The following is a 26,826-nucleotide window of genomic DNA, read 5'->3' as shown; positions in this document are numbered from 1 at the left end:
TTGTCCTTTGTGCCTGGTTAAATCCCGAGAAAAGCAACCAGGCATTTGTGTATCACAAAAGTTAGTGAGTTATTTTAATCCTTTTAAGTTGCAAAAGGGAAAAAGGCTGGCGTTACGTCTCGATTTATATTTTCCTCCAAGAGACTGGCCCCAGGAATTCTGCCACTTGTAAAACGCGCCGCAGAAAACACTCCGGACTTGTAATAACTTAACCCCTTCCGCTCCGTGGCTTGGATCGACTTTTAAGGGCGTCCCCTCCGCGCCCGTCCACTCGCTCCAGTTTACTCCAGTGGCCTGATTCCGTCTCTCTCAGCCACTCTCCAGTTCTGCCGTACAGCTGGAGTTTCTGGGGGCTCACTGGACAGATCTTCCCGGCGGATCCTGGGCCCAACCACAGAAACCCACGCGGTCCTCCTTAAGGAGCTTCCGCAGCTGCTATTGGAGGCGGGTGTTTTGTTCTTATAAGGAGGAAAAAGTTTTTGTGACATCCAGGAAATGAGTAACTCTGAAGTCCTGTAGAGCCAGCCGATGGAGGCCAGAAGGCGGGAGCCAGCCGGGGCATCTTCCCCCGAGCCCCTCTAAGTGCCGGGCCTCACGCTCCGCTGGAGCCGCCTGCAAGCAGCCGCGCCCGGGCCCTCGACCCGCGCGCAAAGCCTGTGCTGGAGCGGTCCTCCCGCTGTGGGGACCAGGGACCGGAGACCCAGGCCAGTCGTAAGTCCCGAGCCAGCCTAGTGTGCTGAAGGAAGAAGGGCGAGATGGAGACCGCGAGCTGGGAGGAGCTGTGCCGGGGATGGCTGCCGGGAGCGGGGGCGCCTGCTTGGCACGCAGGTGGGAGCTGACTTTGGCGACCCTTTTAAAGCGCGCATGCCCAGGCGGGCGCATTGTCTCCTCGCGGTCACGCGTCTTGCTCCCGCCGCACAGGGGGTGCGTCCCGGGCGCTTGCTGCAGCTAGGGCTGCAGGCGGCTCTTTCTTGAGGCGCGGGGAGCCTCGGGGCCCAGAGCGGGACCACGTATTTGTTCCTAGCACCCAGGCAATCCGTTACTTCTCACATCAGAACAGGGCGCTACCACAGAAAGAAAAGCCGGTCGACCCGCTCATATTTACCGTCCCTTTTTCCCTGTCCCCTTTCCTCCTTTCCTGTAAGAAAGGAACAGGAGTGAAGTTGTTTTTTTCTCGGTTCAGGGTAGTGAAGTTATGGGGCTGCTTCAGGCCGGATAAAGTCCCCGCCGCTTCCTCTTTCGTGTCTGTTAGTAGACCAGACCCCATACTGTGCAGACTTTCCCATGGGGTTGCAAATAACTCTGCCACTTCACCCCTAACCCCACCCTCAACCCCCTCCCTGTGACTTCGCCATTCTGGCTGCCAGGTGAAGACTCAAGGAGTTCCAGGGTCGGACTCCCCATCCAAAACGCTCTTTCTCTTAAAAAAAACAAATGCCGCCGACCAGGAAGGTAAGATCTTTTCCAGAACCGGGCAGGGTCGTCATTTTGCCTTTGCCTTCTGCTGGTGTGAGAAAGGCACCCTTTCACAGCTTGTAGAGTACCAGATATTGGTCGCAATCTGGACTGTGGTCTTTCGGACCTAAATCGAGGTCGCGGTCTATTTTCTTGTTCTTTTTTTTTTTATATGACCCAGCGCTCTTGCCTTTTATAAAGCGGGTCTGACTGCCAGCTAAAGTTCTTCTGTGGTTGGGGCAGTTTCAGGCCCAGGTTAGCCCTGAAAAATGGAGTATCAGAAAAGTAAATTACCGTCTTTCCCCCTTCTTATGAAAACAGAAAAGGCTGAGTTTTTGAGTCCTCCCTCCAGCCCACTTGCCTAAGTGGCTTTCATTGTTTGCTGATTCCCTGTGTGTTGCTGCTGCTCCAAGCCATTCTGCCTTCAGATTTTCTCCATTTGTGGGTAACCGTGAAGTAGTTACACTGACTCTCTGCTCACCCTGGGTGCATTCTTCTCATGCTCGGGAGATCTACATTTTACATAAGATAAAGGAAAGTAAGCATGTGAAATTATAGCTGTTTGGGAACAAAAGGAATGCAGTTTTGTTTTTGGTTTTGTTTTTTGCATGACTCAGTTCCCAAGCTTAACTTTTCCCTTTGGTGGCCGGGCGCAGTAGCACTTTGGGAGGCTGAGGTGGGAGGATGACCTGAGGTCAGGAGTTCAAGACCAGCCTGGCCATCACGGTGAAACCCCATCTTAAAAAAACAAAAAACAAAAAAAAACAAAAACTTTTCCCTTTGGTATCCTGAGCTGGGGGTCCTGAGGTTGTATTTTCCTTTCACAGCTGTCAGCAGAGAGGGGTGGCCATCAACAAAGCCAGAAAACAGGCTGGGCAGGGTGGCTCATGCCTGTCTTCCCAGAGCTTTGGGAGGATTACTTGAACCCAGGAGTTCAAGATGTAGAGCTAGGATCATCCATTTGGAGCTAGGATCATGCCACTGTACTCCATCCGGGGTGACAAAGTGTGACCCTGTCTCTAACCTCCCCTCTTACCCCACACCCCGCTGCACCCCCCCCCCAAAAAAAAATAACTGAGCAGGAGAAGGTGCCTTCAGAGTCCAAGACTCTGGTCCCAAGTTTGGAGTTGAGAGTCTGCCCCAGTAGGGATGAGGTAGCAGGGCAGACTGTGGGGCTTAATGGAGAATGTACTTGGGAGGGGCAGGCACTCCAAATGTGCTGGAAGCTGAGAAGCAGGACTTTATTATGGATGCCACCAGGCCATCCTGGACCCTCCCCTCATCCAGTCTTCCTGGGTGCACCCAGGGGTGGTGTTTACCTGGATCATGTCACCTGTCCCAGGGGATGGCTCTTAGTTGTGCCCACTCAAAAATTGGGTTTTATGGAAATCGGTTTCCATAATTTTCAGAGTGGTTTGGACTTGAGCTACTGATTCACCCTGAGAAAGCTCCCAGAAGTGGGTGTATGAGAGGAGAGGGGTACAGAACCACAAGGATGCTGAGAACTGTTCATGATAACCTCCAGGGCTGCTGCTAGCCTATTCAGTCCTTCACATGAATTAGAATAAAGTGCTCTGTCATGGCAAGAGGATGCCACTTGATGCCACTTAGAAATACTGGCCTTACCTGAGTGGACATAGCCAAGCCATGTAGCTGGGCAAATGGCATGTGAGCTGGATTTGTCCTCACCCCTCAGCCAGGTGCTTGTTCCGTCATTCACAGCAGCCCTGATAAACAGCCACTGTTGAAGGCTTAACATTCGCCAGGCTTTTTTTGTTTTCCAAAAGCACTTAACCTGTATAACTCATTTAATCCTCACAGAAGCCCCATGAGCTAGGTATTGTGAACTCCATTTTACAGATGAGGAAACTGAGACACAGGGATGTTAAGTGTGCAGGAGCCTGGAAGGTGAGTCTCAATCACTGAGCATTCATAGACCGAGAAGCAACTTAAGCTTAAAAAGCTAGTTTAACTGGGGACCCTTGTGGGAAAGAGGGAAGAACAGTTGCCTTTTTCTTTCTTTGTCAAAGGAGGAAATACCTGTTCTCAGCCCAGGTGGCGGAAGGAGGGGAAATTCATCTGGCAGGATGAAGAGGAGGAAAGAAAGAGGCAAGCCCAGCCCTGATGGCTGATGGGGAGCCTGGCCCAAGAAGCAAGTGACTTGCCTTTCTCTGGATAGTGTGAGGTGGCAGATCCAGTTTGGGGCCTAGCATGAGGGTGATGAGTAATTGTCCCTAGGTATGGCTCAGAGGGAAATGGCGGTGGCTGTGTGCAGTGTCCTGACCTAGGTAGAGAGCCAGTAGAAGGAGATGAGACATCTGTCCCGACCTTCCAAACCCCTAATCCCCATCTGTGGTCTCTTGCTTCCTGGTCGAAGTCCTGTTCAGCCACAAATGCCCTTCTCAAGCTCGTTCAGGAACCCTTCCTGAAACTCCATTTCACAGCTCCATATACATGGTCACTGAGTTTTCACACCATACAGCTGAGCTTAATTAGCTGGAACGGAGCATTTCACTATGCACTGTCGATAGGCACTTTAAACAAAAGAGGCTTCTCATCAGTGAGAAAGTCAAGATGCCTCCTGGGAGGTGACAGCTGGTGCCCAGCAGATTGCTCAGAGGGTGGTGTTTACCTGGATTGTGTCACCTATCCCAGGAGATGGCTCTTAGCTGTGCCCACTTAAAAACCCGATTTCCATAATTTTCAGATTGGTTTGGACTCAAGCTACTGATTCACCCCCGAGAAAGCTCCCAGAAGTGGGTGTACGAGCTGGTTTATTAATTTGCAAGGTGACTTTGCAAACATCTCACAGACTGGATGTCGTCTCTTCCCTGCATCCTAGACAAGCCATATGAGAACCCAAAGCTGTGCTTAGCAAAGCTGGAGTCAGAGCCATGCAGGAGGAGCATGGAGTAGGAGGCAGTGATGTCCAATAGTGCAGGGCTGTGTCTGCCTCTGTGGCCCCCTCATCAGCAGAAAGATACCTGCCAGGTAGACTGGATACTCAGGTCAGCCTGGCTGTGGGCATCTCCTTGGCCAGTGCCTCAAGGGCAGTATTTCCCTGAGAAATCCTGGTAGCATTTCTCCCTTTCCTCTTTCATAATGTAGTAATTTTTTATTTTATTTACTTATTTGTTTAATGCTTTGCAAGCATTAGCTCCCAGCGACATAGATTTGCATTTGCAGGTCGGGCCTGGTGGCTCACGCCTGTGATCCCAGCACTCTGGGAGGCTGAGGCAGGCGGATCATGAGATCAAGAAATCGAGACCATCCTGGCCAATATGGTGAAACCCCGTCTCTACTAAAAATACAAAAATTAGCTGGGCATAGTGGCGTGCACCTGTAGTCCCAGCTACTGAGGAAGCTGAGGCAGGAGAATTGCTTGAACCCGGGAGGCTGAGGTTGCAGTGAGCCGAGATTGCACCACTACACTCCAGCCTGACGCCTGGTGACAATGCGAGACTCTGTCTCAAAAAAGCAAAAGATTTGCATTTGCGTAAGTTAAGTAACTATTGTACAATCTCAGGGTTGTAGGACCAGGCCATGAGAGTAAATGCTATATGCAAATCAAGAGGATGATCAGGTAACCTGGATGAATCAATAGAAAGTCAAGCATAGAGCAAAGACACATGATCCCTAATCAGCATGGAGGCCGGCCCAAGGCTGGCCACTGATTGCATCCCCTGTGTAGGCCAGGGTTGAAGCACTCCTAAAGCAGTGCCTTCCTTAGCTGCCTCAGGCCACCTGCCCTGCCCAACTGGCCTCTTTGGATTTAAAGGGCTCTCTCTGGTCTCTGTCCAGGCCCTTCATGGCCCATCTTTAATGAGCCACATCTCCAGGTGTCCAGAGCCAAGGAGATGTGAGTGCATGGGCTTTGAAGTGGGGCAGACTTGAGCTGAGTCCTGGCTCCACCACTCATTGGTTGGGCGTTCTCAGTAGTTCGGCAGGTGCCTTGCTTCTTCAAGCCCTGGTAACATCATCAGTAAAATGAGGATGACCCTCAGGGCTGTGGGGAGGGTTGAACCAGACAACGCACAGAAGGCACTGAGCAAGGGGCTGGCGCAGACTGGAATCTGCACTCTTCAGGACAGCAGAGTTACTCCGGGGTCTGCATTCTCTGCCGACTTCTTCCCCATCAGGTCACTGCTCCCTCCTCTGAGGTCTGGAAGGCTGTAGGGACCCAGACTGTCCTAGATGGGGAGGACATCTATTCTCAGTGCTCTTTCCAATGGTTTGTTTGGAGCTGCTCATCCTAATCTTTTGACTGACTCTGACAGAGGGAAAGTCAGATTTGAGGCATGAGCTGTAACAGGCATCCAGAGAGGAAGAAAGGGTGAAGAGCTCTTCTGGGAGACCAAAGGGGTCATTTGGGAGTGCCCAAAAAGCCTGTAGACTCCTCCTCAACAGTTTAGGACCTATGCTGGTTTCCTACAGAGAGCACTTTCCCCTCTACCGGTTAGGCCCACCCCGTGACATCAATGCAATGGAAGCACCCTGCAGGTGACATCACTGTTGCTCAGGGCAACGCCTCCACCCTAAGGCAGACAGGGAGGTGAAAAAGGGGCCTCAAGAGTAACACGCATGTTGAAGGGAAGGGACATAGAAGGTGTCACATTCACAGGTGTGTTTCTCAGAGGCTGGGGAGAGGATGTGCCTGGGTAGGGGAAGGTAAAGAGAGGGAGGCACTGTGGTCTCAGATCTGGGCTGTGTCAGTTGGTGGTGGGTCTTCAGGCCATGGGTCAGAGAACCCAGTGCTGACAACTGCAATCTCCTTTGTTTCTCTGAGTGGGACTCCTTAGAGGGCCTCCTGCAGCCTGAATCTGTAAGGAGGGTTAGGGGAAGGGCAGGCCAGAGCAATATTGGGACCATCAGAAAAGTGGTTTTCTATTCTTCAGCCTCCCCACAAAAGAGAGTGAGAAATAGGAAGCGCTCACATCCTTACTACGGGGGCTTCATTGATGGAGCAGTCATCGTGCATCTATGTTATGCTCGGCCCAGTGCCAGGGATTCAGTGGCCTCAGGGAGCCTTATGATGAAATGCACATGGAGAGGAAGAGAGTATGGAATCCACTGCCCCAAGAGGCAGGACCAGCTGGAGATAGGAATCCAGTCTCGCAGTTCACTTCACTCAGCTCTAGCATTCCCTGGGAAATTCTAGATGGGTTAAACTAAAATCATGGAATGCTTTCAGCTGGATGTGCTTGAGATACACTTGCTAATTTGGGAGGGGAGTCAGAGGGGGCAGCCATGGATGTCCACCTCGTCCCACCTGGTATGACACTGTTTATAAGGCTGAGGTCACTCAGCGGTTCTGATGCTCTTAACTTGGTGACCTGTGGTTTCTGCCACATCTTATCAGGTGATGCCTGTTGCTTCTCAAAAGTAAGGGCTGCCACACATCAGCACAGGAGACAAAAGAAGCAGGAGAGGGAGGACTCCCTGTCCTGAAGAAAGGTGAAGACGAGATGATACAGTAGGTCTCTCTATCGAGGTTTCAGGAATCTCCTTGTCCTTCCACTGGAAGGCACCTGATTCAAGTTTTTGTTTTGTGTAACTAGGCATAACTTCAGGTGCTTTTCTGATGTCCAGCATATCACTGGCTACAGTCATTGCCCTAATTCTTGTATGCACCTAGCTTTTTCAGGTTTATAAATGAAAATTAGAGTATCATAGCGGAGATGACCATTTGCAGATTATGATTCTATTTACAAATATGGTCCCGAATCCATCATTATGGATATTACATTGTTCATATAAGTAGAATGGGCTTGTTAAAAAAAAAAGTAGTGGCTTTATTTACTGAGCAAAGCTTCTTTCTAGGGGTTTATACATATTTACTTATCGTCCTCACAACAACCCTTCAAGGTGAGTATTATCCTAGTTTTACAGGTGAAAGACTCAAGAGTGACTTGCCCCAAACGGAAAACAACAGAAACAAGATTCAAACCTAGATTTGCTCTCTCCCAGAGCCTTAGACTCTTTCTGCCACCTCAGGCATCTGCCTGGACACCATAGCCCAGAAAACATCAGATGGTATAAAGAATCCCACAAAGTTTAAGTATCAAAACTGAGAAGACAGCAAGCAGACCACCAGCTCCAGGCCTGAGCCTTCTGGTCCCTTCCTGCTGTGATTCACTCTGATATTAGCAGACCTAATGAACTTCGGGGACTCCTGCCAAGAGATGCTGTGAGTGTAGCCTGGGCTATATGAGGATGAAAGGAAGGAAAGGCTTTCCCTTCCAGCACTCAGTTTTCTTTTCTGTTTAATGGGCACAGCAACAGGCAGTTCCTGATAATATTCAGAGCACTCTGCAATCCTCAGACGGAAGTCCCTAGGAAAAATACAAAGGCCCACGACTATCAAATGACTCACTTCCAGGTGCATAACACAGTGGTACACTCACTGCCCGGGAAGAGGGGCTCAGCTTGGAAACCGTCCTGGGCTACTACTGCTTTCTCTTCCTTCCAGGTCATTTCCCTGAGCTGATGCGGGAGTCCTCCTCATCCTCACTCCTCCTCCTATATCAAAGCAGCAGGGAGGTGTCACCATTTTGGCCCTGCCCACTGGTGGAAAACCTTGTACTCATAATGTATTGTTCTCATGGGAGCCGGCTTCCATAGCCTCTTAGCAGCAGTCAGGGGACCCGCCTGAAGTTTATGAAAGAGTGCTTTGTTTGCTGAGGCTTTGTTCCAAAGTTCCCAGGAAGGCAGGGGTGCAGCCTGCCTGGGCCGGAGGGCAGGAGAGCAGGGGCTGCCTGGGTCCCACCCCCGTGTGCCGCCTTAAAATGTCCCTAATGTACCCATGCCACTTCCTGACGTTTCACCCCAACACACCTACCAGTGTCAAGAAGCCCTCCCTTTTTTGCAGAGAAGGCTTTCCAATCCTTTCATCTCAAATAGCCCAAGCCACACACAAAATCTTGGTAGAGGGAATCTCATGCGTTCATTAGGTCTAACTCCCTGCTTCATGCCCACATTTCATCTGAATTGTCACCTACCCTTGCCTAAACAGTCGGGGGAGGAAAGTCCATAGGTGCATGTCTAATGTTGCACAGATATCAGGTCACCGAGCAGCATAGTTTATGGGTTCATGGGAAGATCATAGGCTTGAAAGTCAGATAGGTTTGGATTGAAATGCTGGCTCTATGATGTTGTTAGGCAGCCTCACCTCTGTGCCTCAGTGTCCTTATCTGTAAAATGGAGATAAGTGCCTGCCTCCAAGGTTTGATGTGAGAATGATACATGGAAAGCATTATTGCACAATAAATGGGATGCAGTAGTTGTAATTTATTAAACCCTCCCATGGTGTGTCACGGCCCCGAGGCTTGTCCTGTTTTTCTCCTGAAAGAAGAATTACTTCTCTGCTCCTTCTCTTACCCTGTAATCCTCTGTTTATCATCCATTTCTGCAAGAAGCTTGAACAAGAAGGGAGGTGTCCAAGGCAAGGCAGCTGAGGGTCAGATAAATGAGTCGGGGTTCATTCCTGGGCCATTTTCTAAATGTTGGCAGTGAATCTGCCTGCAGTTAGATGAAGGCCAGTCCAGACCAAAAGGGGCTGCAACCATCTCTGTCTCCAGAACTACGTCTGGAAGGGATTTTGCTTACATTTCCCAAGGCACTTACACTGTTAGTGGTTTGCTTTTCTGACTGCAGGGTACCACCCGGGAAGAAAGAATGAAGAACTTCTACATTCTTTCTTCCTGTGAGGTAGAGCTTCCCACTTCACTCCAGGAATTTCATATTCCTGCTCCTGGGAGTAAAGGCAGTGAGGTTCTTTTCCCAGTCCTAACTCCATTCATGTATTCAGCAGGCATTCATTATAGCACCTACCCTCTTCCAATGCTGGGTACGCAGAACCTAAGGGAAGAGCTGTCAGTGTCAGTAATGCCAGATTGGAGGGAGTGAGGAAGGGTGCTGCTGACCTTCCTCTGTGTCGGCCCCTGGGGCCTTTAGAAGAAGACAAGGAGGTGGAGGAAGCAACTTAGTCCTACTCTCCAGGCTTCTGGAGGAGCTGCCGGGATGTTGTTCTTCCCAGAGGACTCCTTAACATTGCAACCATGACGATTTAACAAATCAAAAGGGAGACCTCACCATGGCACCAGCACCAGTGCCGACAGCTGTATCATTTGCCAAGCTCTGCTGAGGGACTGTGAGAGTGTGCACAATGCCATAAATTGGACACTTGCCGTAGCAAGCAGTAGAACCAAGATTCAAACCTGGGACATCTAATTCCAGAGTTTGACTGCTTAGCTGTGGTTCTCTTAGCCTCTGCAAACTGTAAAACTCTTCTCAGCTGTTGAGCTATGGGCTGTTTCTTTCTCGGTGACCTTAGGAGTAGGAATGAGCCCGTATGAACTTGACACTAGCAGTGGCTGCTTGCTGCGCACCTCAGTCTGACCCACGAGTCATGGGTCCATGCATTCGGCAGGCATTATTTGGGCACCTACTGGATGCCAGCACAGCCTTGGTGAAGCACCCACATCACACCTTATTGCTCTGTCCGTGTGGCTGAAGACCATGTTGCTGTAGGGTTGTTTTGTGCAATTCATAGGGAGGATGACTCCGAGTAGGCACAGGTACTGCAGGGAGCAATTTTGCTGACTGTTCCTAGCCTTACCATGTGGGCCCTCTGCTCTCCAGAGAGGAGGACTGGTTTGCTCTGACTAACTGGTGTGGGAGGGCTGGCAGAGGCCCGGCTCTATTGTCCAGCCCAGATCCCTGCAGCAGAGCGCAAGCAAAGACGCTCTTAATTTTTTTACAGCTTTGTCTTTGTGTCTGTAACTGTTCCCCTTTATTGAGATGAAAGGGGTTTTTAGATCTTTGCAGGCAGAGTGTGTGCATGTGCGTGTCTGCGTGCGTGTCTGTGTGTGTGTGTGTGTGTGTGTGTGTGTGTGTGTGTGTGTGTGTGTGTGTGTACGTGCTGCTTCCCTTACTCTCCCCGCTCTCCCCAGCCCAGCTGGGGCCCAGGCATTGTGTCAGGTACCGCCTAAGCCACAGGGGACCTGGGTAGAAGCACAGTCTGGGATTTCTTTCACTGTGTGGGGCCCAGAATCTCTGGAAGCCAGGACGTGGGTAAGAGATCAGTGGGGTGGGGAGGCTGTGGTGGGCATCTGGCCTGTCCGAGGCGATGAGAAGGCCTGGAGGGTTCATCCTCCCCAATCTCCTAGCGGCAGGATGTCTTTCTAAGCTGGGCTTTCTTTGTTCCCATCCAGGGATCAAAAAGAAGCCAGCTGCTGGGTGCTGGCCCTTCATTTAATTCCACCCATCCCAGTTCCTCAGTGAAAGAGGGAAAGTGGGAGGGGGCGGGGAGTGGCCAAGGGAGGGCTTTGTTCCCTCTTTGTTTTCCTTTGTGTTTACTCCCAGGTTCTGTTCCAGCCCCTTCCCCTTCCCATTGAGTCAGTGTGTCTGCTGTTGTACGGAGCCTGTGTCTGGGCGTGCAGCCTCCCCTCCCTGCCCCACTGAGAAAGTGTGGTTTTGTCTGAAGTTTGCAGCTCTGCATGGAGGCAGGGGGTGTGTAGAGCAGGGGGTGGAGAGAGAGGAAGGGGACGAGGCTTGGGAACTCTGGCATGTCCTGCCCAGAGGTGGTTATTCGTGTTCTCTCCAAACCAGCACGCTTGTGGGCTTGTGGGTGAGAGGTGGCCACAGGGCTAGGGGAAATTCTGAGGAATATGAGCCCAGACCAAGCCAGTGGAGGACAACGGGAAGTGGTGAGGGTAGCATTGCTGGAACTGTGATTCAGACCGAGGAATCTGAGGTGGGAGCCTGGTGGCCAAGGGAGATCCCCCGCACAGGCTGGCTGTGGGAGATGCATCCTTCCTGCCAGTGGTGGGTATTTTCAGGGGGCTTTCTTGTGAAAGCGGTGCCTCCAGTGTGTGGTGTGAGCTGTGGGCCCCCAGGATAGTGTGTGTCCTTGGCACCGAGTGCAGATCTATGCCAGTTGCTCTGGGGAATGTAAAGATAAACAGGACCCCACCCTTGCCCTCGAGAAGCTCACAGTGAGGAAGGTGATAGGGCAGGACAAGGACAGAGGCAGCTGCGGGGCATACCAGGGTGACACAGGGCCTGGAGCCAGGCTGTTGTGTGACCTTGGGCATGTTGCTCCACCTCTCAGAATGTCCTGCCAAGAACGTGGGGCTGATGGCCCCAGTCCCTGGGGTTGCTTCGAGGGTTAAATAGGATGACTCAAGGATAGAGACACATGGGACTAGCCTGGGTTGGGTGTGCTGGGTACATCTGTAGAGCCACCTGAACTACGCAAGGTGCCTGGCTGCACTTAGTGGGACCTAGTTCCTATGTCCCTCTCCCTCCCCTGTTCTTCTGTCCCTTAGAAGAAAGAGCGATTTGCCTTAGGATCCAGAAAGGCTCCTTGGAAGTGGTTTCTGAGATGGGCGTGCTATGAGGTCAGTTGGGTAGGGTTTTGGCCAGCAGAGAGGTGAAGCATGGATGTTTCCATGAATGGTGTTGGGGTAGGGGGTGCAGGAGGTATTTAGGGGACAGGAGATGATCTGAAGTGGCTGGGCCAGGCAGAGAGGGAACCAAGGGGTCCTCTGAGGTTGATTGGGCCAGGCTTGAACATCATTCTTACAGCGCTGACGTGTATCCCATGGAAACCAGACCCTATTGAAATGGGGAGGGGAGACGTGCAGTGTTGGGGAGCTAACTAGGGGTTGTCAAGTGTTAGAGCTCAGACGAGCTGACCCCAAAGGCCTACGCTGGCCAGCATGTAAGAGACATTCCATTTCACATGGAATCCCTAGGCTTTGGTGCAGAGCAAAGGCCAGGTCAGAAGTGGCTGGGGAGACTAGACATACCCCAACAAAGAGGAAGGTCAGCGAGGGGAGCTGGCTGGGAGAGAGGAGGGTGCATCACGCTTGGAGACTGCAGTAGTCTCTTGGGGTGGTCAGAGCAAGTTGCCACACACCGGGATTTCTTCTCACAGTTTTAGAGGTCAGGATCAAGGTGTCAGGCCCATGCTCCCTCCGGATACTCTAGAAGAGAGTCCCTCTTTGCCTCTTCCAGCTCCTGTTGGCTTAGATGACCCTCAGCTGTGGCAGCGTCACTCCCACCCCGGCCTCTGTCTCCCCTCACCTCTCTTCTGTCTCTTATTTCTGTCACTTCGGAAGGATACTTGTCATTGGATTTCAGGCCCTCTCAGGTAATCTAGGATGATCTCATCTCAAGATCCTTAAAGTAATCTCATCTGCAAAGACCCTTTTCCCAAATTAGGTCACAATCATAGTGGTTGGGGATTAGCAGGAGGAGGGATATTTTGAGGGCTGCCATTCAACCCACACAGCTGAATGAATCTGAAATGCCCTAGAGGGAATGGGTGGAGGAAAAGGAGGTGTGGGTTACAGGGAGCCGCATCCTTGCCTCTGCCACTGTTTTACTCCTCGATGTCTCCACACTGTCCTCTCCACAGCCATAGACATCAGGCCTTGGTCTGTCTGTCTGTCCCAGGATGCTGTGATTTCTGTGATGTCCTGCCGGGGTGGGGGGGCAGGCAGAGTGGCTGGACGGAGGGACATTCTGTCCTTCCTGGGAGAGGACGGCTTCCCTGCCTTCTCCATCTGTTCGCCGAGGGGCGTGCACCAGCCGGCAGAGGAGCAGGAACAGGAAGGATGTGTCTCGCCCACCCAGAGTAGGCAGAGTCCAGCCCTCTGTCCTTCCTGTGCCTCTGCTGGCTGGCAGGCCACTGCATGACCCAGTCCTGAGGACAGGGTTGGCATCCTGGTGACTTTTTGAAACCGCTCCCTCTTCCGAGAGTGGGCCCTGAGAGCACTTAATGCTTTGGATGGGTGTGAGCAGCACCTCCTGTGAGTCCAGCCAGCGTGTCCACGTGCACACAACAGAGGCTCGCTAGAGCCAAAAGGCAGCTCCTGTCCCATGTGTACTTCTCCACCTGCTCAGTGGTATGGCTGCCTCAAGCAGGCACTGGGGTGGAGCTCTCCCTCTCTACTCTCTGTCCTACTGTTCCACCTCTCCAGGGTCCAGACTGACCCATGCGTGCTTCTGAGCCCAGCATCCCACTCAGTCAATCTGGGCCCTCCTGTGGGTTAGGGAAGCAGAGTTGGGGCTCCTGGGCCCACAGGCCTTACGATAATACCAAGCGCTCCTAAGTGCCGCAGCATCAGGCCTTTTTGCTCAGGTGAGCCTCTGCCGTCCGCATGTGGACATGCTGGCTGGACTCAGGGGTGCACATTCCCACCCACCCAAAGCATTAAGCATCCTCAAGGCCCACTCTTAGAAGAGGGAGGGACTCAAAAAAGTCACCAGATGCCAACCCCAACAAGGCCTCTTTCTCTTCTAGTCCTTGCAGAGGCCTTGGGGAAGGAAGAAAATCTGCCCTGGTATTTACACTAAGCCCCTACAAGGCCTGGCACGGAGTCAGCCCTCGTAAGTGCTGGTTAGGATTATTGCAAGTGTGGCTTTTGGGGCTGACCGGGAAGCACTGGGGCAGAGTCAGGCCTAGGTTTGGGGAGAAAGGTAGAGCCGGTATTTCAGGGAGTCACGGACTCAGAGGAAATAGTGGGTTTGCTGAGTAGTTAGTTGCTGATGGGGTAGGAGGAAGGAGAGTCCTGGGTTAGGGGTAACTTTGAGGAACGCTTCATGGGGGTTGCAGACCAGAGCTCACAGGCTCTGGGTGGCCACTAATCTGTTTTATTTCATTTTTGAGATGGGATCTCACTGTGTCACCCAAGTTGGAGTGCAGTGGTACCATTTCAGCTCACTGCGACCTCAGCCTCCCAGGCTCAAGCGATGCTCCCGCCTAAGCCTCCTGAGTAGCTGGGACCACAGGCATGTACCGTCATGCCCAGCTACTTGTTTATATTTTTGATAGAGACGGGGTTTCACCATGTTGCCCAGGCTGGCCTCAAACTTCTGAGCTTAGGTGATCCATCTGCCTCAGCCCCTGAAAGTGCTGGGATTACAGGTGTGAACCATGGCACCCAGCGTTGCTCACATGGTTTTGAAAGAATTTTGTTGAAATAGCAGCCAACGTTTAAAAATGGGGGGATTTTGATAAAATCCAGATTAGCGGCTTTTCTTGGGGAAAAAAAAAGATCTTGCCATTCCAGGTGCACAGAATGTGTGGTGTGGGGATTTGCCCCTTCAGATGAAACCTGTGCCATCCAGTTGACCAGTGTCCTCTCCCTTCAGCTCTCCACTTTTCCTGCGGGCTGGCCCTCACAGACACTTGATTTTACAACCCGTGGCCTCGAGACAGGTGGCTGGAAGAGAAGAAGGGAAGGAGCCCATGGCTACAGGGTGGCAGGTCCAGGGACGGTGGGCTAGTGCAGGCCAACATGATGGTCCTGCCCAGTGGGAGGGGCCCAGGTGCCTGGACAGGGTCAGGCTGCAGGGAGGGGAGGCGGAGAAGAGGAAGTGCTGGGCACCCAGAGCCACACCCTTTCTACCTACTTTCTCAATGATTTTTTGTTGGTCCTCTTTCTTCCTCTTTCCTCACTTCCTTTCTTTGACTGTCCCTCCCTCCCCTTCCTAAGCCCAGCCTCCTGCCTCAGTCTGCTCAACTGCCCTGCCCCCATATTCCCTCTCCTGTCCCCATTTGGGGTGCAAGTGAAGAGGGACCCAGCCAGACATGCCCTGGTGGGAGCAGCAATGCGGCCTTGCACTTGCTGGGGCAGGGCCCTTCTCTCCCACTGTCCTGAGCGGATGGGAGCCAATCAGGCTGAGCAGTGATTCATTCAGAGCCAGCATTACTGAGCCATTTGTGCTGTGTCCTCTGTCCTGAGTTAGGCAACAAGGAAGGAGTTCGTGGAGACACGTCACCCCCACAGCTCTATCTGCCTCCAGCCACCTCCTCCCAAGGTGCAATAAGTCCACTCCCAGTTACATGTTGGGAGCCTGCAGTGTGCCCTTCCCCTTGCATGGTACCCCTGGGGCTACAGGAGAACATTCAGCTTCTTGACCATGCTGGAACTGTAGGTAGGAAGGCAGGGACTAAGGAATGACACAGTAACGAGCAGGAAGATGGCCTGACCTTCAGGAGTTCCGGGAAGAGTGAGATAGGCCAGGTCCAGGGACAGGCTCCTGGAGAAGGGGCCCTGGGCTGGTCTTGTGCTATGGGAAGCTGGTGTCACTCCAGTGTGGGGCATGAACCCTGCGAGAGAGAAGCATGGAATCGAGGGGGAGATGAGTAGACTGAGCCAGGGAAGGAGAGTTTCACAACAGCTCAAACTGTGTGCCCGTGGGTTCCAAACTCTAAAACGAAGACTCAAACTCAATCTCTGCTTGCCTTTCTCATAATCCTGTTTTCTGCAAGGCCTGGGAAGCTGGGGGACAGCCAACCTGGCTAATTTTGGTGGTTACCACCGACAGTGATGCTGCAGAGGTGCCCCCAGGCAGGGGGAGAGGCAGGACTCACTCAGTCTTCCATCGGTCCCTTGAGGGATAGAAGGTGAGCAGAGGGAGGGGCATACTCAACCTAGGTGCTGCTCACATTCAGTCATGCACTGCAGACTCAGGACTCCTCCCAGTGGCATCTCCAGAACATTAGTCTCTTCATCTGTAAGAGAGGTTTAATGCGACTACCTAAATGAGGTGGTGACAATTGAATGACAAAACCATGCAGAGTACTTAACATCCTGCCTGGAATCCGGCACCTGCTTAAATGGCTGGTCATGAAAACATCTTCACCTTTCCCCACCCCTCCCCTGTTCTGTGCTGGAATCGCTGCCAGGTGCTCCCTGGGAGGGTCCATGGGATGACTCCAGCCTGCCTCTTCCACCCCACCCACCCTCCAGGTCTAACATGTCTCCTCTTTGGGCCTTGGTTTCTACGTCTATAAAATGAAGAAACCTAAATTCAACTCTACATTCTGGCTTTCTTACACTTTTCGCTTGATTTTCCCCCAGCAACTGCGTACCTCAGAAGCTGGGACTGAGAAACTCCAGCACGCGGCCAGGATACAGTAGGGGTTCAGCCCAGACTCATGGCAGTTTGGATCTCCCTTGGCTCCTTCTTTCTGGAGGACCCAGAACCCAGACAGTGAAAGGGACCCAAGTAACCCTGAGGGCCTGAGCTAACAGTGCCCTCCCCTGCCATCAGCCAGTCCTTTATTCCATTTCGTAAAGGAAACCTATCAGCTGCTCATTTTGGCTCTGAACGTGATGCCGGGTCCAGGGCTTCTTTTGCTGTTGTAATTAGCAGAGCTAATTGCATCTGTCGGGCTGGGTGCTGGGCAGGCCCTTGGCAATTTCCAGGATGTGGGCTGCTGTGACCCTGCAGGAGCCCCAGCCACCTACCCAGAGACACCTGGTTTGGGAAGGAGTGGTTCTCAGACATGAGTGGGCATTAGAATGACCTAGAGGGCTTGTTAAGACACAGATGCTGGGCCCCAGCCCTGGAATTTCTGATCAGCAGGTCTGTGAGGTTGCCTGTGAAAATTTGCATGTCTAACAAGTTCCTAGGTGGCACTGTTGCTGCTAAGCACATTGAGAACCACTGTCCCAGAGGGAATACCAGGCAACCAAGAAATGGGTCCTGGGCACCCCTGCTGCTTAAGGCTATGGTCAGCCAACCCTCAGTGGGAGTAGATGGGCAGTGGGCAAAAGCGGTGTGAACAGGTTGTGGGGCGGACACAGGCTCCTATTGTTCCTGGTTGGTGGAAGGAATTCTGTCTGGAAGGAGAGAAGGACGTGAGGGTGGAATCAAGGGGTTACACACCGACATCTCCCCAACAGATGAGGGCAGGGAAGCTCCAGACAAGGAGAGGCCCTCAGAGAACGGGAAGGAAACTCCCACCCTCCTCTGCATTTTTGCAGCCTATAGCTCGTGTGTGTTTCATGCCCCACACCTCATGGTGTCTGGGGACCCCGTACGTAGTGGCTGTCTACCTTCCCATGTGGATTGTAATGCTTTTGCTACCAGGGGTCAGGCCATACTCATCATCACAGGCCCTGAAGCATGTAGCATGTTCCTCGAGCTCAGTACGTGCTCCGTACATGTAGCACAGTGGAAAAACGTGAGCCCTGCTGGCAAAGACAGAGTGAGCTTGAATCTTAGCCCAGCTATGGCTTTTCTAGTCCTGTGGCTAGAAAATGACTTAGTCTCTTGGGCTTTTGGTTAACCCATCTGCAACAGGGATGGCACCCACCTCTTACAAGGTGACAGTGGTCAGTGTGTGCAGTGCCCACCCCATCCTAGTGAGAGCTTGAGAAATGGGAGCTATGGCTGTTGGACAATGCCTTGTGATGTTTATTGGATGAAGCTATTGTGGGGAGTGCTGCAGGCTCTGGGGGACCCAGGAGTGAGGACCCCAGTGAAGGAAGGAAGCCATCATGGATTTCCCCCAGTCTTGGCTTCTGGCCAGCCTCAGAGTAAGAGTCTGAGTAAACCACTGGTCCTGGCCAGCCACCTGAAGCCCTCTGTCCAGGCCACCCACAAGTTTCCGCCTTCCCTCAGCCCCTGTTGCCCCATGACCCCAGCATTGTCAGGCTAAGTTTAGGTGTGAACAGCATGGGCCGCCCCTCTCTGGGCAAAGGCGGAGGTGGAGAGGAATTCAGCAGGCTTCCTGGCAAGTAGACAGAAAAAAGCCCGTCAAGTGACCCAGGTTTATTCTCAAAGCCAAACCTACTGGCTGATGTCTCAGACCACAGGTGTGGGAGAGCCTGGTAGAGGTGAGAACTTTGGGCCAAGGCAGAGGTGGACATCCTTGAATAGGGAGTAGGGAACTCTTTGAGGATGTGTGTGCATGTGTGTACAAGTGTGTGCATGTGTGTACATATCCATGGTTCGGGAAAGGAGCCTCTACCTATCCTGTCTCAGAATGTCAGAATGCCCTGCTTCCCTCCCTTTTGTGGACAAGTCAAATCTATAAAATATTTGAAGGGATTTATTCATAACCCATCTGAGTGACCAAGGCCTGAGGCACAGTCTCAAGAGATCCTGGCAGTTGGGTTACAGCTTAATGTTATATGTTTTGGGGGACAGAAGTTACAGGCCAGCCAGGCGCTCACGTCTGTAATCCCAGTTCTTTGGGAGGCCGAGGCAGGCAGATCACTTGAGGTCAGGAGTTCGAGACCAGCCTGGCCAACTTGGGGAAAACCCGTCTCTACTGGTAATACAACAATTAGCAGGGCATGGTGGGGCAGGCCTGTAGTCCCAGCTAATCAGGAGGCTGAGGCGGGAGAATTGCTTGAACCTGGGAGGTAGAGGTTGCAGTAAGCTGAGATCGAGATCAGGCCACTGCACTCCAGCCTGGGCAACGGAGTGAGACTTAGTCTTTAAAAAAAAAGCAGAAGTTACAGGCAGACATCCATCAATGCAAAAAAAAAGGGGAAGTAGCAAAAGCTTCAAACTGAGCCCCATCTAGTGGGCCCTGAGCAGCCACAGCCCTGTTCTCTGCCTGGGCCTGTCCATCCCTGTCCTATCCCGTAGGATGCTGCAGACTGAGCCAGCCTGTGCAGGGTTTAACAAGGAGCCAAATGACAGCTGGGATCCGATCCGGGGAAGCAGTAAGCTGAGAAGTGGGGAGATGGTTTACCTGAGAAAGTGAGTAAGAGGGAACCGTTGACCTGCAGGAGGATCCCACACTCCAAAGGCTTCTCCCCTTTGCTGGGGGCCAGGGCGGACTTTGGGATGTGCCAAGGAAAAGCAATAGCAGAGGAACATCTTGTACTTTCAGAGCACTTTCCAGTGTGTGTTTACTCCTCGCGCCTGGGGCTAGGGCAGGGCTGCTGTGCTGGACAAGTGACAAAGCAGAAGCCCGAGGATGCTGAGGAGGAGGAGCCTGCCCAGTGCTGAGCACCCAAGGTGTATGATCTCACCTGCCCTTCCCAACATCCCTGTGAAGGAGGGAGTGTTATTAACTCCTTCTCACAGGGAAAGTGTGGGAGGGCAGAAGCGGCACCATCCACCCATACAGTCACTCAAGGTTAGAGCCCAGGTCTGTTGGGTCTACAGCCCAGGCTCCCTTTCCTTGCAGTCCTTCCCACGCAGATGCCCCGTTTTCCTGGTGCTTCTGCTGAGTCTTGTCTGTAACCCTACAATTGTCAGTGCTACTGTGCGCTGCCTGCACCCTGCCAGAGTCCCTTGTAGGGGTGTCTGCGCATACTCCATCCTGAACTCCTGCAAGCAGGGTCATCTGTGGATTTCCATCCCATCACAGTTTCTTTTCTAAGAAAACTTGCTTAGGGGCAAGCATGTTGTTGAGTGCTTTGCATGCATTATCTTATTCAAGCTTTACAACAGCAGATATGATTATTCTCGTCTTACAGACTAAGAAACCAAGGTTCTGAGAAGCAGAGTGACTTGTCCGGAGTCACCTCGAGTAGGTGCACATGCTGGGTTCTGACCCAGTGTCTTCTCTTGAGTCTATCCTCTTCTCTCCTTGCACACAGAGTTGGTCCCTTCAGTAGGTTTGGAGTTCTGAACCTTGCCTGCATCAGTAGCTCTTACAGCTCTTCCTCTAACAGGAATGAAGATGTAGCAAGTAGCGTCATGAAGTTTGGCGTAGACACAGGGAGGGTTCCCAGCCACAGGGCTTGGCCATGGCCCCACTCCCCTCTTTGTGGCATCCTACACTGAGTTGACACAGAACCTAGGTAGGTGGTTGCCTGGGCTATTACTGTGACTGGTCAAGGCCCATTTTGTCCAAAGGCGGCTGCCTGTGACCGAGGCACCTTGAAGGACCTCAAAACCCCCAAAATATCTCCCAACTGGCTGCTGCCTGATATTCTGCTGAGTATTCTACACCTTTATGTTAACACTCTCACCCATGTTAATCACCCAGCCTCATAGTTAGTTATGTGTTGGACTCTCCCTGGCAAAACTCTCCATTGATGTTTCTCTAATGTAGAAACCAGGCTGACCTGTTTCTGCCATTATCCAGCAAGCTGCTCCCTGGCTTGGGGAAGGAAAGCTGGCTTGCTGCCCCCTGCACTTTTCCCTTACCCCACCCACCTTGCAGTGTGACTTCCTCCACTTTCTCCTGTCCCCGCTTTCCTCCTCCCATGGAAATACTTCAGAGCTCACCTCTGAGGCCCATGCTGAGAATCCTCAGGGTGGAGGACAGAACTTCTCCACTCCCCAACCCTTTTGGGTCCTGCAGACCTGTCCAGCTGTGTATGGGATGGAAATGTCTGAGTCACATCTGAGCAGCAAGCTTTGTCTAGGCGAGACCAGCAGCCAACTCAGGCCATCTCCATCCTGCGTCTTGCCAGGGACTACCTGCAGAGGTATCTTTACCTGGGGACAAACCCCTATTCCTAGGCACCATTAGGACAAGAATTTCATTGTGCAAATTCCAGGTCAGGGGCTCAAGCCAAAGGGAATGGGGCTCAGGCTGGCACAGCAGCTCCTATCAGCCAGTATCGGTGGGCACCAGGGGGTGGAAGGAGGAGCCCCATGCTCTCAACTATCTCAGGACCTCAGCTGATTTGCATTTGCCCATTTTCTCCCATAGCCAAGGTCCCAAGCAGAGAGGGGGTAGTTGCAGTGTGCAAATAGCAGATTGTTAAGTCCCAGGGTTCCTGCTGAGGAGAAGAGAGGATGTAAGTAAGGCTGGCAGTGGTGTAAGACAGTGCTTCTCAGATTTTTATGTGGATGGTATTAAAATGTGGATTTGAGATTCTGCATTTCTAACAAGCTCCCAGGAGAGACTGCAGCTGCTGGTCCTTGGATCACGCTTTGAATTGCAAAGATTGTAGGGATTAGCCTTTCCCCAAAACTCACCTGAGGCTTAAAAATCCACTTATCATAGGGGAACAGAGTGCCTCCTTTCACAATTAAGAAGTCAGATTTAAAGTTCAGATGCCTCATGGCAAGAAGGCAGTGACTCTTTGCTCTCTGGTCATCTCCAAGATTGTCCTGGAGAAAGACAAAAGCCAGGAGAGTGTGTCTGAATTTGAGGTAAGGTCTGCCAGATCGGAAGGAGACGTTTACAGAAGAGGAGGATAAGGGCTCAAATCTACTTCAGAAACAGTTTCTGTTTGGTGAATGTGCTGTGCCCTGGTCACTGGGCCATGCAGTTTGCAGGGATCATTGCATCTATCAATACCATGACCCTGTGGGGTACTATGGCTTTCCTCTTGTGCGGCAAGGAAACCAGGGCTCAGAGAGGTGTGTTAACTTGCCCAGGGTCATACCGCTATTAAGTTGACAGTGCTGGCTTGGAACGTAGCCCTTTCTCCCTTAACCACTAGGCTTTACTGTGTTGCGGGAAAATGGCATTCACTTGGGAGAGAAGGGGATGTTTTATTCAGGACTATTTTGATTTCAAGTGGTGGAAAGGCCACTCAAACTGACTTAAAAGGGTTTTTTTTATTGACTTGTATGACAAAAGAGCTCATCCACCTGTCTGCTTGAAGACAGCAATCCCTTCAAGCAGATCTGAGTACGGGGAGGGGGTTTCTGCTTTCCTCTGTGTTGGTGTCTTTCTCAGGCAGGCTCCCTTCCTGAGAGCCCACTGCAGGTGTAATCCTGTTCCCTCGGCAACCTAGCAACCAAACTAGCAACAAGATGAGTTTTTCTCCCCATTGGGCCCAATACACCCTACATCTGTCTCTCATTGGCCCAAATTGGATCAAATGCTCATCCCAGAACCAATTGCTGTGGCTGTAGCTGGGGGGCAGAATGTCTGATTGTCTTGGGCCTGGGTTTTGAGCCCACCCAGGAGCTTGGAGGTGGGTGTATCCTCGCCCTGGCCATAAGGACTGGTAGGAGAAAAGGGTTAGTTCCCAGGGACAGTGGGGTGCTGCTGCCATCCACAAATGTCTGGCTAGGACAGAAACAGATGCCCACCCCAGGGTAGGCCTTTGGGGCTCTTCTGTGGCTACACTGAAGCTCCTGAGGCAGCTGCAGTGAGCCTCGATGGGTTGGGTGGGAGAACTAAAACCTTCACCAGCCCCGAGGGGCTGAGCTTGGTGCGGGGTCCAGGGATGAGGTGGCATTGAGGGAAGCTTGGTGTGACCATCAGTCTCTCTCTGTTCCCAGGAAAGCTCTGACCATGGCCATGGGGCTCTTCCGCGTGTGTCTGGTGGTGGTGACGGCCATCATCAACCACCCGCTGCTGTTCCCTCGGGAGAATGCCACGGTCCCTGAGAATGAGGAGGAGATCATCCGCAAGATGCAGGCACACCAGGAGAAACTGCAGCTGGAGCAGCTGCGCCTGGAGGAGGAGGTGGCGCGGCTGGCAGCTGAGAAGGAGGCGCTGAAGCAGGTGGCAGAGGAGGGCAGGCAGCAGAATGAGACACGCGCGGCCTGGGACCTCTGGAGCACCCTCTGCATGATCCTCTTCCTGATGATTGAGGTGTGGCGGCAGGACCACCAGGAGGGGCCCTCCCCTGAGTGCCTGGGCAGTGAGGAGGATGAGCTGCCTGGGCTGGGGGGTGCCCCCTTGCAGGGCCTCACCCTGCCCAACAAAGCCATGCTTGGCCACTTTTATGAGCACTGCATCCGGGGGGCCACAGCCGATGCTGCCCGTACCCGGGAGTTCCTGGAAGGCTTTGTGGATGACTTGCTAGAAGCCCTGAGGAGCCTCTGCAATCGCGACACCGACATGGAGGTGGAAGACTTCATTGGCGTGGACAGCATGTACGAGAACTGGCAGGTGGACAGGCCGCTTCTGTGCCACCTTTTTGTGCCCTTCACACCCCCCGAGCCCTACCGCTTCCACCCAGAGCTCTGGTGCTCCAGCCGCTCAGTGCCCCTGGATCGCCAGGGCTACGGCCAGATCACAGTGGTCCGTGCCGACGGGGACACACTGAGCTGCATCTGCGGCAAGACCAAGCTCGGGGAAGATATGCTGTGTCTCCTGCACGGCAGGAACAGTGTGGTGCCCCCCTGCGGTGACATGGAGAACCTGCTGTGTGCCACGGATTCCATGTACCTGGACACAATGCAGGTCATGAAGTGGTTCCAAACGGCCCTCACCAGAGCCTGGCACGGCATCGCCCACAAGTACGAGTTTGACCTAGCCTTTGGCCAGCTGGACAGCCCGGGCTCCCTGAAGATCAGGTTCCGCTCAGGGAAGTTCATGCCCTTCAACCTAATTCCTGTGATCCAGTGTGATGACTCGGACCTGTACTTTGTCTCCCACCTTCCCAGGGAGCCATCCGAGGGCACCCCAGCCTCCAGCACAGACTGGCTCCTGTCCTTTGCTGTCTATGAGCGCCGCTTCCTCAGGATGACACTGAAGGCGCTGCCTGAGGGCGCCTGCCACCTCAGCTGCCTGCAGATTGCCTCCTTCCTGCTCTCCAAGCAGAGCCGCCTGACCGGCCCCAGCGGGCTCAGCAGCTACCACCTGAAGACCGCCCTGCTGCACCTCCTGCTCCGCCGGCGGGCCGCTGACTGGAAGGCGGGGCAGCTGGACGCCCGTCTGCATGAGTTGCTCTGCTTCCTGGAGAAAAGCCTGCTGGAGAAGAAGCTCCACCATTTTTTTATCGGCAACCGCAAGGCGCCCGAGGCCATGTGCCTCCCGGAGGCCGTGCTCAGGGCAGAGCCCCTCAACCTCTTCCGGCCCTTCGTCCTGCAGCGAAGTCTCTACCGTAAGACACTGGACTCCTTCTATGAGATGCTCAAAAATGCCCCGGCACTCATTAGTGAGTATTCCCTACATGTCCCCTCGGACCACGCTAGCCTGCCCCAAAAAGCCAATGTCCTGTAGAGCATTCGGGACCCTGGAAGCTAGGACGAGGGCATTCCTCACAGTCACACTCCTGGTGCCATCTGCCAGCCCTGTCCTGGGGACAAGGCGGGCTTTCATGGGAGCCGTGCTCAGCCTGCCAGGAAGCCAGGCCCTACAGTGCAGAGGAAACAGAATTTCAACAGGAAGCTGGTACCATTGGGATGTGTTGGTAAAGCTGTCATTTGGGTTTAGGGACTGATCCCTGCAGTTTACTTCTGGATCATCATGAATGGCCAAGATGGTGGCAGAACATGCAGTGGACCCTGAGTTGGAAACAATGCAGATGTTGGATTGGGTGTAATTCTTTTTGCATCCCAGATCCAGTCTGTACTTGAATATCAGCAGAGGATCCATGAGAAGGCTGACGGGAACTGTGTTAAGACCCAGCACCACTATTCCCAGGAGCCCTTGGCCTGACCGTCTGCAGCCAAAGCATTAACAGGGACAGATGTGGGAATGTCCATCTTTGCTCCACAACCTGCATAACAGCGGTCCCACCATGGCTGCCACATTTTTATACTATTTGGAGAAAAGACCTTGTGTAGATTCGGGTCCCAAGTGACTAACATCTCTGTCACACGGAAATGGGTACTTGGTGGCATAGAGAAACACAGCCACTTTTTCAGCTACACTGCTCTCTCAGGTGCACCCCCTTCTGCTGTCCCTTCCCCAACATACTGGGTCCTGAGCATGGTGGGTGTCATTTGCCATGCTGGGTGCCAGCTCAGCGGCCCCTCACCTCTTGATTCTCTCCAAAGCTGGTCTCTCTGACTATCCATGTGGTAGGAGGAGGACAGATGCTGAGGGTGGAAGCTCACCTGGAGAAGGAGACACACAGGGTGACTGGGGCAAAGGACAGCTGGAAAAGAAGCTCTGTCACTTCTTCACTGGCATCCGCAAGGCGCCCGAGGCCATGGCACTCCCAGAGGGTGTGTGCAGGGTCAAACCCCTCTATGTCTTCTGGCCCTGCATCCTGCAGTGAAGTCCCTACTGTAAGACAGTGGACTCCTTCTGTGAGGTACTCATGAATGCTACTCATGTGGTGCAGTCTGGCTTGCAGCCTGGCCCAGTTCAGAGAAAGTTGCAGAGATCAGGAGCCAGGATGTCATAACCCTGGGTTGTCCTCAGGGTCCCAATCCTAAGGCAGGGTGTGATGGAAGCAAGAGCTACTGTGGAAACCCAGCTCCAATCTGCAGCCTCTGAGCCCCTAGTTCTTCTCTCCAGCAGGGCTCCCACACTGCAAAGAACCCACCCCTTCTGCGTGCGCATTCCTGACCACACAGATGACCCAGACCCAAAGAGCCTAGCAGAGGTCCACCCTTTGCCCTCCAGGTCTGGTTCAGATGGATCAGGAAGCCTCTTCCCCACCTGTGGCTTCACTGGCCCTTTGAGATTTCCTATTTCACCATCACTTCAGTTACCCTTGCAGAGGGCCTGGGAGTCGAGAATGTACCTGTGCTCTCCCTCCAGGGTTTAAGCCGGCCATGCCTTCCAGAGAGCATAACCAACTTGACAGGCGTGCCCAGTTTCCCTATAAACTGAAGGAAGACAATCCTTCCCCAGTCCCCAGGAGTGCTCTCAACCAACCTCAGAAAGCTCTAGAAGAGGGACCCTTTGCCCACCAGGGTGAATTCCCAGTGGAGCAGCTCAGCTGTGATCAGTGAAAACCAAACCTGTAGGAAGCCTTCCAGTGTGAACTGGGGTTAGACTGAACACGCACTTGGGCCTGCCTCTCCCTAGACCCAGCTGCGGGGCACACCAGGAAAGGAACCAGCTCAAGTGTGTCCCTAACAGCAGCCCAGAGCTACCCCCAACCCCTCACAGCCCAACCTTCCTCATTCCATCAGACGTATCTACAGAATCAGGGCAAATATCCTTATTTATTTATGGCCCATGCCTTTCCCCCTCTTTATCCTGATCCTGTTTTGCTTTGAAGAGAACCCAATAACCAGGAAACAGCCTCCAGAAGCCAAAACCATGCCTGGATCTCCCACAGCTTCTCCTTTGCTTCCAGGAGAAAGTTCACAGAAAGAATAACCTTCTGGCTTCTTGTTTATACAGAGACAACAGAACTCAGTGGGGAAATGGGAATCTTTTCTGTACCAAAGCTGCTTCTAAAGCAGAAAGCAGTGGGACTCTTGATATTTCATGCTGCCTTATTTATATTAAAGGAAGAATTAAATCTTGCAAGGAGTTGAAATGGTCACAGTGTTTGTTTTTAACTTTAGGGCTCCCAGGGCAGAGCTGGGGACGGGGGTGGATTTCCTATGGACAAAGCAGAAGCTTTCACTCCCTTTTTATTCTTAGACTTTCAGGAAACTTTAAAAAAATAACAAACAGAACATTTCTAGCCTGTCTGAGGCAACTTGTGTGCTGCCTGCAGTTCCAGAAAGGGCTTTTGAAAGCTGGCTGTAGGGCGGATTCCAGCCCAAGACCTCATTTCGCAGAGCTGATGTATGCTAAGAAATACAGGAGCTGCAAGTAACAGGAAGCTTTTGGTTTTTAAGGAAAGAGATTGTATTTTAAATGCAGGATTTTGAGTCCTCTTAGGGCCCTTTGGCCTTTCCACTAAGGATGACCCCGCTCTCTTTCTCCAGAGTCTTTTCCTTCCCAAGGATGCTTGACTTTCCCCAGCATCTGCTCACTTGCTTTGCACAATAACAAGGTTGAAATGAATAGGGATGGCCCCAAGGCCAAGAGGTTGGTTAGGGTGGGGAAAGGCC

The 26,826-nt window shown here is 52.6% G+C and overlaps 1 protein-coding gene across 5 annotated transcripts; it reads left to right on the top strand.

Annotated features, from left to right (window-relative positions):
- Positions 1-490: 490 nt before the first annotated feature.
- On the top strand, positions 491-26,303 carry ITPRIP (inositol 1,4,5-trisphosphate receptor interacting protein). Of its 5 annotated transcripts, none has more exons than XM_009010246.5 (2): positions 491-711; positions 22,411-26,303. In XM_009010246.5, the coding sequence occupies exon 2, from the start codon at positions 22,424-22,426 to the stop codon at positions 24,080-24,082; it is 1,659 nt and encodes a 552-aa protein (XP_009008494.2). In that variant the 5' UTR covers positions 491-711; positions 22,411-22,423; the 3' UTR covers positions 24,083-26,303. The 5 variants fall into 5 exon arrangements, with proteins under 5 accessions (XP_009008494.2, XP_035124906.1, XP_035124908.1 ...); XM_035269015.3 differs by having other exon boundaries at positions 491-828; XM_035269017.3 differs by having other exon boundaries at positions 491-1,452.
- Positions 26,304-26,826: the final 523 nt, after the last annotated feature.

Source organism: Callithrix jacchus, chromosome 12, assembly GCF_049354715.1.
Source record: "Callithrix jacchus isolate 240 chromosome 12, calJac240_pri, whole genome shotgun sequence".
NCBI classification, from domain to species: domain Eukaryota; kingdom Metazoa; phylum Chordata; class Mammalia; order Primates; family Cebidae; genus Callithrix; species Callithrix jacchus.
This window is presented reverse-complemented; position numbering and strand designations above follow the sequence as displayed.